At 29.5% G+C, this 16,855-nt stretch overlaps 1 protein-coding gene across 2 annotated transcripts; it reads right to left on the reverse strand.

Annotated features, from left to right (window-relative positions):
* Positions 1-1,542: 1,542 nt before the first annotated feature.
* On the reverse strand, positions 1,543-16,471 carry LOC129980808 (uncharacterized). Of its 2 annotated transcripts, none has more exons than XM_056091196.1 (7): positions 16,344-16,471; positions 9,980-10,029; positions 7,625-7,708; positions 6,467-6,517; positions 3,262-3,300; positions 3,102-3,146; positions 1,543-1,653 (listed from the first exon to the last, which is right to left on the reverse strand). In XM_056091196.1, exons 1-7 carry the CDS (start codon positions 16,429-16,431, stop codon positions 1,606-1,608), a joined length of 405 nt encoding a protein of 134 aa, XP_055947171.1. In that variant the 5' UTR covers positions 16,432-16,471; the 3' UTR covers positions 1,543-1,605. The 2 variants fall into 2 exon arrangements, with proteins under 2 accessions (XP_055947171.1, XP_055947179.1); XM_056091204.1 differs by lacking the exon at positions 16,344-16,471 and adding an exon at positions 10,561-10,635.
* Between the last annotated feature and the right edge of the window lie 384 nt (positions 16,472-16,855).

Here is a 16,855-nt window from a genome sequence, read left to right on the forward strand (position 1 = left end):
CGCTAAAATTGAAGCCGTTTTCATTGTTTTATCACATACTTAATCACTTGATTTTCTTTCATTGTCGGAAGCTAAAAAAGAAAGAGGCTATTTAATATCTGTGCCATTCACGAGACAAATAAAAAAAAGTGAAATTTTCAATATTCCGAAATTGAGAAGGTAGATAAATCAGATATTTACGTTTTGAATAGCGATTACTGTTTTAAGACTGCCTCTATTAGAAAGGTTCATGTACTAAATAAAGGGAACTTAACTAAGACCTTTATGTCAGGCAATGTGACAGAATCATGAATATAAAGTTACAAAAAAGATTTATCTAAAATCAAATATGACCAGTATCCCTGGCTAGCCAGCTGGTAGTTTGAGGCGACTAGTTGGTTAATAAAATTAAATACTTACTCCATTTTTTTTGTTGACAGTGAGAAAAGGCATTTTTGTAACTAAATAATTATTTTTATTTGAGCATTGGATATAGTAATGATATATGCTTGTTTAAAAATGGAGAAATTGAAGGTTTTTCTGTAAGCAGAAATTAAAAGGTAATAAAATAATTGCTAACTTTCGCGAGCAAAATGCTATTCCTATTTTCTATTCTTGTTCATATTAAACTTTGGTTTGCTCAGTCCAGTTTGCAAATAAAAAACATTTGAAAATTAATTTTTGAGATCCTTCTTTTACTAAGATGAGCAGATTGTAATTTCTTACTCTATTTCCTAACTGTAATTAAGGTTGCTGTAGACTGGTGGTAGGCCCCCTCCTCGGAATCAGTGGGTTTCAGGTTCGAGACCCGACACCCCGAAGAACCGTCGTGTAAGCGGCTCTGGTGCATATTAAATCCGTGGGGGACAAACGTCCTCCACTATTGTGGTGTGGAAGAAGCGGGTGCCAGTCCAGGTGTTGTCCTCATTATCTGCCCGTCATTCAAAATAGCCCTAGTGTTTCTTTAAAACGGGGCGTTAATGTAACTAAACTAAACCTAATTGTAATTAAGAACATAGCCAAGGGAAAAAATGGGGTACGATGTCCTCCCCAAGCCTCATATTTTTTCCCCCGAAAAGACAAAATTTGAAGCCGTTAGTCGGCAGTATTTGATGAATATTCGAACGTGATATTTATTTGAGACATCGATGACATTTAGAAAAATATGATTACAATGTTTAAAAAAAAAGAAAAAGAAACCGAAATTTTACATCTGATGTCGGTATTTTTATAAAATTTACACTGAGAATTTGTTTAAAAATTTATGGGTAAAAAACGGCCCATTAGTATACACAAGGCCTGGTTGGACTGAGTCAGTAGTGAGAAGGTTAAAATGGAAGAGTTATAAAAGATTACATTGAAAAAAAAGATTAATTCTATTAATCAAAATTTTTGATAATAGAAGGTTAGATCCAAGGCAATAGGATGTATTGGTGGCTTCACAAAAGTAAATGTTCTACGCTCAGTATCATATGATTGTATGTATAAATCAAGATTGGTTGAAAGTAAAATGAAAAAATAGTGAATTTTATTGTTAATATTTTATTAAAGCATCAATGATTTCTTTATCCACATATTAAATTGTTTCTTGATTTACTGGATTTATCTTCAAGAAGACTGGATAAATTAATCTCTCATCTCATGAATTTTTTCGTATAATTTCAAGGCTCTGACCTAAAAAAAAAAAAAAAAAAAAAAAAAAAAAAAAAAAAAAATTGATTTCATATTTTAATTTTTACAATAATCAGTGACAACTCCATTGGCTACGACGTAAAATAATTATAACATCAAATTGCGCGTATTTCTACGCTACTCGGAAAATCTCGACGTTTCCGAACTGTCTTAATATACAGCTGTTTAATACATCAGTTATTTCTAAATACGATACACTAATTATTGAACTGAAGGTAATGGTGTAGGGCGTATTCTTTTAATTTTACGTATCACTGTTTTTGATATTATTTGGAAAAATTATGATTCATAACAGCTTTTGAATTTGGATATAATTAATACAAATGCATGATACCAATAAAGTATGACATATAATTCTAATTTAAAAAAATATTTCAAATGAAAATGTTTATCTTATTGATGTGTATGTGTGTGTGTGTAATAAATTTATTTTTGGCCGCGGCACTTTTGTGTGCCGCCGAATTCTCAAAGTGTGCCACCAAATTTTAAAAATGTATATAGTAAGAATTATAATGCTTTCTTATATTACAAGAGAGTTTGTTTAAATTAAAGAAAAGTACACTGTAAAAGAAAAGTATTTTCTAGAAAAAATTATTTACTGTTTTTATCTTCGATATTTTACACAGTGTGTTATAGGTAAGTAAACAACTTTGAAACTTATCTCTTTCTTTGTGTGCCGCCAAATTTTGAAATCGATAAAAGTGTGCCAAGCCAAAAAAAGGTTGAGAATCACTGGTCTAAACGTATTCTGTAGAGTTATATTTCAGATCTCATTATTTATTTTGTTCTTTATATTCCTTAAAACTTGTACTCGTGATTTTAAATCCTCAATACACATAATAAATACACATATACTGTTGAAAAAGTAAAAACATGTCGGTGTAAGATGATTATTTAGAAATCCAAGAGTATGAATTATAAATAATTTAGGGTAGCAATAAAAAGTGTTTTTAAAAATTTTATATACTTTTTTGATTATTTCAATTAAGTAACAGCTTGAATAAAATCATATTAAAATAGTAGATAATTAAAATGAGTTAAGTTTTATTAAATTATTACTTGAAGAATTTTATCGTTGATACCACTTCAGCAATGAAAATGTATTTTGGTTTCCTAATTTTGAAATTAAAATAAAATTAACGAGAATAACTCTAGAATCGATATTATTACTTGTAAGTGACTATAATATAAGACTATTTGAAAATCCAAGCCAATATCATTCGTCTTCTATAATAACGATACTTATTTCTACCCCATATTATCATATTTAAAAATATCAATAATATATATATTCAAGACCACAATAATAATTTCATTTTATGAGAATCTAAACAATTATCTTTGATATCCAGATGTTTTTTTTTTTTTTTCCCATTTTGGATTTCAAAGACTAGCGTTAAAGAAAGAAATTTAAGGATTAAAATTATTACCTGCAATTGATCAATACGTCTTCTTTCTTCATCTGAGATTGAACCCTGTCAGAAAAGTAATATAGCATTAGCCATTCAGATAAATTACGAGGAAAAATATACATTTGTACCAAAATAATACAATTTCAGATTAAAATTAGAGTAATAATATGTTCCTTACCTCTAAGTCTACTATAGCAGAGGAAGCGCATTCGGCAAACTGGAAAATGAAACAAAAAAAAAAGGCAGAATAAAATTTACCTATTAAATATTTTTTTATCCAAAATTATACATTGAATACAAGAAATTACAAGTATGTGTATTAAATACTAAAATGAATGGTCGTATAGGGGCGAAAAGATGTGAGTAAAATCGAAAATCTGTTAAATTCACAAACTAGGTTAAGAACAATATTTTTAATATGACATGTATGAAATTATACTGTATAAAGCAAGATACCTGACTGCAATATATTTTTGTGGAATATATTAGCAAAACTCTCAATGATATTAAATAAATTATTACGAACATATCCACTAATGCAGTTGATTATATTTACTATACTTTGATTTTTATTCGCATGCTATAATCCAATTAATATATTTACGAATTAAATGAATTTCAGTTGTTTTTGTCTTTCTTCTAAGTTTCAACTCTCAGAAAAACAAAACCTTATGTGTCTAATTTGAGGTTAAAAGAATCCTAGTTCCAGAATCGAAGAACGACGAATATTATCAACGAAATTTTAATATTAATGAAGTACTAATGTATGTATTTTTTGCGAAATGAATTTTGTATCCTTTCGAAAACAAAGTCTTGGAATTCAGTTCTAGAATGGTGATTAAGCAAGAGTATCAAAGCAATATGAGCTTAGACATTGGTCTCCTAAAAAAAAGCATATATACTAAAAGGCCTCTTGGAATCTAATTTCATATAACTTATTTCTAGATATTTTGAAGAGCATAAACAACTTAGAATGTAAATAAAATGACAAAAAAAAAAAAATGTAGATAATTATAAAGGCGAAACAAGATACGGGTTTGGAACTTTAATAGTGGCAACAACGCCTCGAAACAAAACCAATGTCACGTATACCACACGTTAGCTACATACCTACCTTACCTCTCAGCAAAAAGACTCGTCCTTCCTACGACACGCGCATGCGGAGTGACACGAGGAACTGATCCTTGTAGTCTTAGCTTGTGGTCTAAAGTAAGTGTTGTCAGGATGTTTTCAAAACAAGAACAACGAAATTAGATAAAAATTGAAATGTGCCAGAGGTCGTACACCGCGACAATGTCATCTAGGGCTTCAAGAGGTTCCGGGGAATCTACTTTGCCTTACAGAACTGTTGCAAGATGGGTAAAAGCCTTCAATGAAGGACGCCAAAATGTGGCAGACAGGCACCGGCCAGGTCGTCCTAGTGTCAGAGAAGCAGAAGTGCATATTGTTGCCGCAATAATGGACAGTGATCGATGCCAAACCATTCGTGAGCTGGCCCGACAGACAGAATTTGTGCACACGACTGTGCTGCACATTCTGAAGGAACGCCTGGGCAAGAGAAAAATTGCTTTACGATGGGGAGGGGGTTCCACATCATTTGATCTTTTCTTTCTTAAAGATCTTTTCTAAAAGACAAAAGAAATTTGTATTATTCTTTTCCCTTTAATACCATTTTGATTGTTCTATTATCATTACAGCCAAACCTTATTTAACGAGCACCCCATGTAACGAGTGAATCGCATAAGGAACAAAACAAAATGTTAAAAAAAAATGGCTTGCTTAACGAGCGATGTTTCTCAGAATGAATGAAGAAGAGACATCGTAACATCATATCCTTGTTTTGAAAATTTTTGTTTTTGCATGGAAGAAGCTTTAGCCGATAGTATTAGATAGCCGGATACTCCGAGGAGTGTGAGTAAGTTTTTTTAAAGCCTTCACGAGGTGCCCTCTCCGACCAAGATTATGGGGCTAGAAGTAAATAACAATGGCATCAACAAGCTGATGGAAGAGCATATCCAGAACTACCTAAGAACTTATGGAGCTCCATTCTGTGTTATGCTAACAAAAAAATTGGGCATGCGTTTTGAACAGGATAAGAGGGAATAATAACCTTAGTAGAGCAATAAAATTCAGTGAAAAAAGAGAGAGATTGCAAATATAAGATATTGGCTTAAAAAGGGCCAGCTTAATCAAAAGACATGCGAGTTAAAATCCATTTAACGATAATAATGTATCTAATTTTCGCTAAATTTTAAAAGATAGCATAAGACAAATGTCTTTAAAAAGCTTTGTTATAAAAGAAAGATAATTACAAATAATGAATATCTTTGAGTAATTTTTTTATCATGCGAGAATATGATGTTGCTTTGGTTTGAAACTTTTGAAGTTTCAAAATACATGGCCAAAAATTTGGCGATTTATCACTTTTGATGCATCCATTTTTCGCTTTTCGGGTTATTAGAAAGTGATAAAGATGGTTGTCACATTTGATGACTTATCGCCAACAAAATGTTATTACTTCGCGCAAATGTCCGCCCTGTAACCCATTCTCCGTCTGGCCAATAAAGGGCATATTTGTAAGAAGTTATCGCCCGAAGAAGCACTAAAAAGAAAGTGGAAATGAACTTGAAACAACGAAGGAGGTATCAATAGTTATATTTATATATATATATGTGTGTGTGTGTGTGTGTGTGTGTGTGTGTGTGTGTGTGTGTGTGTGTGTGTGTGTGTAATCTAATTTAAACTTAATTAATTTTATAACTTTCAGTTTAATTTAGCCCACATCAACTTCATTCTAATATATTCTCTTATTTCCTGATCCCATTCCACTTTTATTTAATTAATTCAACACGAGAACACGAGTTCTAAAATTGCCGAGTCGGCTAAAAGCCGACAAGTTCTCACACTCCGAGTGAAGGGATAAAAACGGTCCAGCCAAGCACATTATTTTTAAAAAATCTCTATGATTCACTTGCCTGTGCTCGACACGTGCAGAAAATCCCTATCAAAATCTCAAAGTATATAAGCACTGGGAAAATTACTTTCCCTCTCTTTTAGCTTTTCCTCATTTCTTGTTGTGTCGTTCTGTGTTGTCCTTGTCGCATCTGCTTGTATTTAAATCATGCTTCTCGGGACGTAAATAAAAAGAAGTTAAAAATTCAAAGTGTCTTCCTTGGCCACAACTCTGCTTTGAAAATTATGTTTATATATATATATATATATATATATATATATATATATATATATATATATATATATATATATATATATATATATATATATATATATATATATATATGAGTAAGATTCTTGAAAGGATTATGCCCGTTAAGAGAAGTTTTGCTGCATTTTTTTTTTATAAAAAAAGGAAATAAATGTTTTACCTTCATTGGTTCATGGACACCAAGAACATATTTCACTCCTATCGTCTTAATCTAAAATAAAAAGAAACAATGCGTTATATCCATATAGCCTAATTTCTAAATTTAACAATCACTATTATTTTTTTGCGCATATATATATATATATATATATATATATATATATATATATATATATATATATATATATATATATATATATATATATATATATATATATATATATATTTGCTACAAAATGCTTTTCACACATTACTGTGGATAGAATATACGCTACACTCTCTCTCAGATAACATTTAAGGATCTTTTAAAATCATTAAATTAAAATCAACAATAAAAATTTAACAACCAGTATGAAAAAAAAGTATATAAACCATCATGTTTTATATTGTGAATATATTATTTTTGCAGTTATTAGTTTTAATTTCGTTTAAATCTAACAATCGTAGAAACGATAAATCATAAGAAAAAGGATAGTTACTTCTCAAAAAATCAGTTATAGCTATAAAAATCGTTTCGTGCAGTAAAAATTAATGTTAATTTAAATCAAAATTTAAACCAATATGCATGGTTCTCATTTTTTTGGTTTATTGTTTGCTAGTACGATTTCGTCAAAAATTTTGTTTTGTTAAAACTCCAAAGGGGATGACATATTAGAATCACTTCACTATTTCTTAACGATAACTAGACTATTGACAATAAGTAAATTCTTCGATATCTTTCGAGGATGCGATACTTTTTTCGAGGTTTATTGAAGAGTATTTGAGAATTTCAACCTAATAAATTCTCAATGGAATATTATAAAAAAATCCTCTATAAGGAAGTTTAAATAAATTAACAAATCCGCAAATGGGAATCGTGGCAGGGTTAAGAAGTCAGAAGTGACCAAAAAATTTGGGTGTTCTTACAATGGTTTTTATCAATACAAATATAATGCTATTTCTGCTTTATTTTTGTAGGGTATGCTTTTACGTATCTCTTCTTTACACTACATTCGTGCCACCAGATTTATGTAAAATTGCGCATTTTTCATCTTATTGGTATTCTAATAATTATAATTATTTTGTGCAATAATAATTATAATTGCACATTATCATCTTATTTTGCAACTCTTTATGTTCAAACTCAAAGTTTTAGGAAGAAATTTAGACGTATACTCACATTGCCATTGCAATTCACTGTCGTCTCTGCTTCGCGATCCTCAGGGCTGCCAGCTCTCATGCATTTAAGTGTTGCATCTAGAATCTAAAAAAATAAATAAAAAGAAACAGATTCCGTATCTGCTACAAAAAGTTATTAAGAATGTCAAAATCTTAATCTGTTTGTTCTCAACTAACACCAGCACCATCTAGTGAGCCTTTTGTCTAATGTATCGCGGGAGGCTCAGTCTGTACGTGGAAATACTTCCATTGAGTGTGTGTCTTTATTTGCTGTGAATGGGACGGAGATATGCGATCTCTTAACCCTTCCAAAATAAAACTACAGTCCTACAGACTTTGTGCTTGTGTGCGTGTGATGGGTAAAATTCAGATATTGATACAATAGGAGTAAAAACACTATTTGTAATGGCATTGAAAGTAGAATTTAGATGTTTCGATATGATTTTAACGAACGATGTGTATATTTTTTTTCATCTGTTCTGAAGTTTTTCTGAAAAATACTTTTTGGCCCTAAGTAGTTTATAATATGAAATCCTTCCTTTAATAAGATGGTCAAAATAGTTTTGTAGTGGAATGAACATCCTTATGATCCGTACAGTGGAGGCAAGTAGACGTATGTCTTTGGGTACATTCCGTTAATAATCATATTTCACCCAAAACACTAAACACGAAAGACAAGAAAAGACATCAATACGCGCACCTTACGGAACAGCATCTCATCTCATTTTAATAACAATCGCAGTGGTGCACTGTGGGCTGCGAACCTAATCAGATATTGCTATCTATTATCCAAAAAACAAGATAGAAAAATGCAACTGCTAGATTTTTACATTTCAGCGCATTTTTAACATGTCAATTTATTTTTGGATATATAATTTTATTAACTTTGTAAATATGCATATGCTCATGTTTATCTATCATGACTCCATAATCGGTGGCATCCATGTTTGTACATAATATTATTGAAGCAGATATTCGGTTTTATAAATAATCTAATGATTAATGACACGTACAGGAACCAGACGAATTATGCTTGATAAAGTGTTAACAGTATCCTAATATTTTATCATTCATAAAATTTGACATTTTTGCAAACATTTATTTGAAACTTACAAAATAAAGTTTTTTCAATCGACTGGCTTGCAGATTTCTCTCAGCCTAGCGAATTTAGGTAGCTGACTAGTCGAAATCATCACTATTTCTATAAAAGGATGATAAGCTATTGTTTTGTAAGATTTGTGCTATTTTTTTCTGTTACACGCTAACGGACAGACCGAATAAAACCATTTGTAAAAAGAGTTTATCGGGTTCAGGAACATTTAAAACATCGAAATTCCTTCTAATCTAGTGTACAAATTTTTTGACGATTGCAGCTATTCCTTTCTGTACATATAGGATAAAAGAAAGAACCCCTCATATTTTTTGTATTTTACTCAATACGCCATGCTGTGAGTGAAATACATTCTTTGTACAATGAAGCGGACTGAGTATGTATTTTTACCTTTTCTGTTTGTTTGATTGAGTTAAAAATTTCACATTAAGTTAAAAATTTCACATTTAAATTTTTATAGTCAGTACACCAAACCAAATTTCAGTTATCTTGATTGTTATATTAATGAATTACCGTGTTCACTAGCATTCGATTAGATAAAATGAAGCCTCTTTTCAATGAAAACTAGATGTAGATCTGCAAATTTTTTTCAAGATATTCATATTGAAAATCTTCTATATTCATCATTTTTAAGATATTCATAAATCATTTTTAAGGTCATGAGAAAATCATCCATATTTATCATTTCCATTAAATATAAATCCTTTTCAAGTTATTCGTAAGTCATGTATACACAAATACACAAGTCAGCAGATAATCAAGCCGTTGAGGGATAAAAAGCAATTTGCATAAAATTTTCTCAAAAAATTGATTTTTTTATTTTAAACTTATATCACACTTCAAATAATTAATCGTCAAATATATATATATATATATAAAATGTCTACAATATATTTAAAAATAATCAACTCCATCAGGACTCTGCTATACAATAAAGGAACAACTTCAAAATGCGTATTTTGATGTGCATCTGATTTTGCAAAGCATCATAGAAAATAAATCTAAAATAACATTTTCCAAAATTAATGGTTTCCTTGTAAAGTGTTTGTTGTGGAATGTAATGCAATTGTTCCGATTTCATATTTAAAAGTTTAAGACTTTTATATATTTTATATATTATATTTAATTACAAATAAGAATAATGAATATATAAAATTTGTTGCGATTTCTGATTTCAAAATTGTAATTATTTATAGTTAAATTAGAGTTCGAAATCTTAAAAATAAATAAATAAATAAAACTTACCAAGCTAGGAGCACCGTCGATCACACTTTGCACTTCTTGCATCAAGTTTTCTAATGCACAAATTCATGAAAACAAAAATCAATTGTTAGAAATACTATACCATATATTACATAATTTTTTTTTATTTTACTGATTTTAATCAGCAGCATATAGAAATCCACCTGATATCTCCGCATAGCAATTGTGAACATTGAAAGGTTAAATGGACAAGAAAACATCTTTTTTAGTAAGAATAAAAAAATACATTTAGCTTATTAAATTCTTAAGACATTACAAATGAAAAGAAAATTACACAAAAAACAGAAACAGAAGTTAGTAACACAGAAAAACATAAGAGTATTTGCAGGATTTAAGCTGAAAACAGAATAAATGAATTTTTTAAAAAAGAAAGTGGAAATTACTTAAGTATAAAATTAAAGATAAATTATAATAAAGTAATAAATAAATATAAAAACACTAATACGTAATTGATAGAAAAGAAAGATGGAGAAAAAAAACGATAAAAAATATTCACGAACACATTTGTGAGTGAGTATATATATGTTATGGTATAATAATGTGATTAATCGGTGATTACGTACAATTACTAGTGATTGTTTATAATCACCATTAAACTTATTGGTGATTATGAATAAACACCGTTAATAATACATCACGGTCATCAGATCTTTACAGTACTCTCCCGAGTATTCGGTTTCGGTACTATCTTGCCTAGTTTTCTTTTATTGCAATTAAATGAGGAAGGCAGCTGAACAACCGACGCCAGCTGATATCGTCTGTTTGTGTAAGTGGAAGGACATAGCGTCTCGGAACAGGGCTAAAACGCAGAAGCATTTATTAAGAACTTTTCAAAAACAAAACAAAAAAAAAGTAACATCAAGTTTTGACTCTTATCTTAAGATTACCTTTTCAAATCTGTGTAATCATTTATCAGTGAAAAATAAAAGCAATTTCAGTCATTTTTCTTAAGAACTAGGGCTAACATTTACGTTGATGTTTTGTTTATGTTTCCTGCATTTAAGTTAAGCATTACAGAGTTTATGTTTAAAATGTGAACAGTTTGTATATTTTAACTTACATTTTCTCTAATAAATTCTTGAAATTTGCACTGCAGTATTTAAACATATATAAACTACCAGCATAGAGTCTTCTATTTTAACTCCATACGTTACTGGCAACTGCTTCTACGATTCACAGGGCCTCAGTTGCATTCACATTCTACTTGTCTAGAGATAAATGCAGGGTTTCGTGAGAAAATACATATTATAACCATGAGTTTTGGTATAAAAATTCTATCTTCTGGTTTTGGTGAGCAATGAATTTTGTTATCCAGCCTGCCCTTCAGCCACATTAGGCCGGTTACTCGGGAGTGTACTGTATATATATATATATATATATATATATATATATATACAAAAAAACTGAAATTAAAATACCTCAGCATAGTTTAAATGTCGGAGTAAAAAAGAAACAATTTAAAATACCCGGAAGATATCAGAACAGAGGAAACTATAACATATTAATTATTCTTTTATTGCCTTTAAAGAGATTTCAACTCCGAATAGGTATACGTTGTACAAAATAGGAAAAATTAAAAAAAAAAATTTATCGTCATGCAGAATCTAATTAATTAATTTTTTTAAAAATGTCATAAATTGCATGAAATTATAATATCAATAACTGCAGATATTTTAAGAGACACAGTAGACTCTTGGTATCAGGCTTGTATTGTCCGGCTTGAGATAGTCTGATCCAGTTAAACAATTTTCTCTTCTACCCGGAGGAATAATTCCCTTGTGCTTTGTGGGCAAAGGAAGTGGGCGTCGTGGAAGAGGATTAAAAGGAAGAAGCAGTTATCTGTCAAGGATTTTTTCAAGTGTCAGTTTTGATTCATTTTAGCCTTATCTTTCGTTGATTTTTTATGTCATTTATCAACGAACAGTGACTTTTGTTGTTGTCGAACAATGACAGCAACAACGAAAAACAAAATTTAAACATTTTTGTGAAAATTTTTGTGAATACATTTGTGTGAATACATTTTACATAAATGTCTTATTTATTAAAAATTATACGTATTCTTATTACACAGTGTAATGATTTTATGTTTCCTACAATGGAGATAGAAATTATAAAAATTAATTTAAAATGTATACGATATTTTCATTTTTAGACTTGAGACTTAAATTTTAAAATATACAATAAAGCGTATAAATATTTACAACGCTCTGACCAGTGTACTAAGAGGTCAAAAAATATAAATAAGAGTTTGTTCTGAAATGAAAAGAAAGCTTTTAATAATACTGGAAGTGCGAGATATGCATTTTAAAATTCAGATTTATCAAGTTGTTTTATTATCTGTCATTACTTTCCAATATGTTAAACCAAATAGTGGGAAACAGCTGTATTTTGATTTTCTTTGAATTCGGAATTAAATATAAGATCTTTTATAAGTGCACCCAATTATAACCATTTTCTAAAATTACTATTAAACACTATTCAATATTTCGAGTGTTGATACTGTAGTCATTAAGTCAAAACTATAGCATTGTTTCATTATATAGAGAAACGTGTACATACTATTCCGGCTATAACGATAAACTTGACAATAATGATATTTCTATTTGGTCTTGGTGAATTTCCTATTTATACAATGCAGTTTGTACCTGAACATTATGATAAGCGCTTTTTATTGTATCTGTCTACAACGATACGACGTTCATACGAGGCCAACTATTGCTCACAATAGAATGTCATGCCTACCTCAGGATCACCACGTGACTTCAATGGGACAGTAACAAATGGTTATTAAATTTTAAAATCAGCACTTCTCAAAGGTTTAAAAGAGAATATCTGATAATAGTGGCGCAATAACAAAGGTTAAAATGGTCCGAACTCTTGTCTTAAGAGATACATTTATGACAGAGTTTTAGTTTGTTTATCTTAAAATACTTTGGGAGGACGATAAAATAACACCGTACTACCGTTTCGCAATGCCTTTGTACTTGTTAAGTCTCTATTGATGTTAGGAGGAAGGAAAAAAATTATCGTATCCACAGAGCGCAACTTATCCTCACTGCGCTACCATTAGATAATCTAAATAATTTGAGTTCTTAGTTTCTCATACATGAGTACACAAAGAGAAAATATTGCAATCATCAAAAAATATCGCCTCGAAATTTTAATGTATTTCCAAGCTTTAGAGGTCCCTTAAATATAAAAAAACTTATTTTTAAAACTATGCCTATTGCCTGTTTGGAAAACCGATAACGTAGAAAAACAAAAATGTTTCAGAGTATGGAATGTTGCGTTTTAACTAGATGTGTAGAAAATACGTTCTTCCATTTTTTTTCATCCTTCCATATACATGTGAATACATTTTTTAAAAAATGTCAATATACAGAAAAATGAAATGAAGAATGTGGATTTCTCGTCTTATGCTTCAGTTTATAAACATGTATCAAATTTTGGTTAACCTTCGGTCAGTTTGTATCTTTGTCAGTACATGAACGCATGAAAAATAAAATTTGGTATGCGATTATGTCGCCAACATTTTAGAAATATCAAATTTTGAACTCTAGTCAGTGGTAGGGAAAATATCCCAAATTCATTTTCCTTTTATTTCACAATACTTATGAAGCGCAAAATCAATCATATCATGTTATCATGTTCTGCCATGTCATCCGCCGTATAATGTCGAAGTTAAAACATTTTCACAGGTTCAAAAAACAATAGTTTTATGATTCTAAAATCTTTTTCAAGTATCCAACGGGATCATAAAAAATATAACATTGTCTAATGATTCGAAACCAAAATCATATTTAGAGAGAATTAGAAACAATACTCAAGTTTCTTTTGTTATCGACGAATTCAAATTTCTATGCCAAATTTCATTAACTATTGAAATAAGGAAATTGAACAGTTTCCCTAAAAGTTATGCAATCTCTTTCATAATGTGTAAGGACGGAAGGCGAAGGAATAAAGTGAGCCCTCAAGCCATTGTTAAGCATTCTCTGTTTCAATACACTGTCTCGTGAAGTACTGATTGATAAGATCTATGCAAACAAAACGTGATCAAGTCTTTCTTCTGTAATGAAAGATCCTAATCAGATAAAAGTAGATGGAAAACTGATTCATTATGGAAAATGAAGCACCTTTAAAAGCTTGTTTTATATTTAAGTGGGTTTCTAATGGATATGGATCAAACCAATATGAACTTAATTAATTATGGAAAACACTTCATATATGTTCTTGCTATCATTCTTTTCAAAATTTATATAAATTGATATAAATAGAATTTCATCGTGTTAAACAACAAGTTGATGAAATGGTGATGCTACTAGTAACGACCTCTTCAAAGGTTTGAGTATTTTTAGTGAAACATTTAATGACTACGAATCTGTTTCTAAAACTAACATTAAAACAATTTGATAGGCATAATTAATCTCTAGTAAATCACATTGTTGATTGAGAAGTACTTAATCAACAATGCTTAAATGCTTCTTAATCTTTAAGAAGATTAAGAAGCATTTAAATCTTATTAAATAAAATTTAATTTTTTAAAAAAACTTTAAAACTCATTTTTATTATTGTTCTAAAAATATTTAAAATTATTTCCTAATTTTTAATTTGTAATTCATTAGTATATATATTATATATCAAAATGAGCAATCTCTTTGTTCTAAAACCAAGCAAACATCTTAAAGATAGGAAAAGAGAAATAATAATATATATAAATCAAACTAATCTTTTAAAAAGCTCTTGATAGGAACTATTTATCTGTATAAAATACTAACGTGCGTGGCACAGAAATTGTTTCCATTACTTATTGTTAAATAGAAAAAATCAAATGTATACAAATTGCCGCATGAATATTTCAGAATACTTCGTTGAACGTTTTTACCGCCGCACTTAATGCTTCATTTCGCTAATTGATGGAGCTGTAAAATATTATAAGAAATGCTCAAAACACGAATCCCCATGCCACCAAAACATCCATTCAGTCAGAGGAAAGAAAATGTGAATCAAGATGAAATAAATGGGCATCAAACTGAAAGTTTAATCGAGAATGAAAATAAGCTTAAGTGCCATTAGATAGGTGATCTCTATGACTTAATTATAGAAATTGAAGATCGTATATTCTAAAGTAGTAATTTCACAAAAAATGGTTTTTAGCATTACCTTTAAGTTCAAAAATTGTAATAATTATTTGTATTATTTTTATTTTTATATAGTATTTTTTATGTTTAATATGTTTTAAAAATTCAATTTTGCAGGCAATCTGTAACAACGGTTTTAATGTTTTGATGAAAATCAAATTCATTTATGGAAAACACGCCATCACTTGTTTTTGATAATATTAAAATTAAGATTTAAAAAATTATTTTCTTTGGAGATCATTTCAGAAGCAGGCATTTCACTTTTCTCACTTAGTAATTTGTATAGGACTGATTCAACAAAATTCATAGTTATCAGTCTTATCAAATGAAAATTCCTTTAAAAAAGCATTCTATATTCATAGTTCAACAACCTAAAAAGTTAATAATAGGGTCGAATAAGCTGGTCACCAAAGGCGGCTAAGAATGTTTCTTTAATGCAGAATTGCTTTTCCTGTACTTTCACGTATTCGCACTGAATATAGCTCATTTTATTGTTAGCTTCAAATATTCAGCAGCAGTTAATATAACGAAACAAAAAGTATGTATTTTGGATATTTTTCGTTTGATATGTTGATTTTTGGGAATTTAATCCCAAATTAGATTCAGATATACACTTTTACTTATAAAATCATATGCCGATTTTCATCCATCTAATTTGTTTCGCTTTTGAATCACCCTGCTCTCATCTTCAGGTCAGATAAATAAGCTGCCCAAAGTAGAATTCGTAGAAAATTTACATAAATTTACGATTTGGTGAGAAGACCGAATGCCGAAATTCATTATAATCTTGTTGCCTTTCTTAGTAATGATATTCATCACAAGACAGACAGATATAATCCAATAATATAATCCACAATAATTTAATCAAATCTATGGGTGTTTTAATGATACAAAACCTGTACAATCTCAAATTTTTATGATTGTAATGAAAAATCTTGAGGCGAATTGCTTGAGGATGCAATGCTCTGTTTTCCCTTTGTATATTGGTATTCCAGAAAGTAAAAAATAAATAAATAAATAAAAGAGTAATAATAATTCAAAAATGGCACAAATCTGGAACATGGTTTAGCCCGAAGTGTAGGCTCTTAAATAAAGATTGTTCCCATTAATCTGGAACAATCAGTTCTATAACATTCACAACTATAACAATAAGCAAACAAGTAAAATAAAGGCACAAATTAAATATAACTTACAGCAAAAATACTTACCGTTACAAAACACCTTTTTATGCGCTTCGGTAAAAACAGATGCAAAAACGGCTAAAGTGAGGAATAACAACACCTGTTGAAAAGACATTTTTGATGTCTCGAATTTATCTAACAAAAATATCCGAAGCTTTATGAAATTCGAAAAGTCAACCCCTGAGTTTAATGTTGGATTCTTTTATACAGTTCACAAAATATTACTCTTTTTAAATCAAAGTTGTTGACAATCTCACTGTTCAAGGAAAAATTTTAAAATTTTCAAGGAAAAAGTATAAAAAAATTTAAAAATAAGTATGGAATTTACAAAAAAATATATAATGTTTTGAAATTTTATATAACTTGATATTCAAATGAACGATCATTACTCAGAATAGTGTAAAATGTTGAAAGATATATAGAAATAAGAAAGTATAGTAATAATCGCGAAATTCTAATTAAAGCAAATATTGTGAAATGTTTGAAACATTTCCTGGTATTAAACTTTCCAAAATTCTGATCTTATTTCTTGCCGTATC

Source organism: Argiope bruennichi, chromosome 1 (assembly GCF_947563725.1).
Source record: "Argiope bruennichi chromosome 1, qqArgBrue1.1, whole genome shotgun sequence".
NCBI classification, from domain to species: Eukaryota; Metazoa; Arthropoda; class Arachnida; order Araneae; family Araneidae; genus Argiope; species Argiope bruennichi.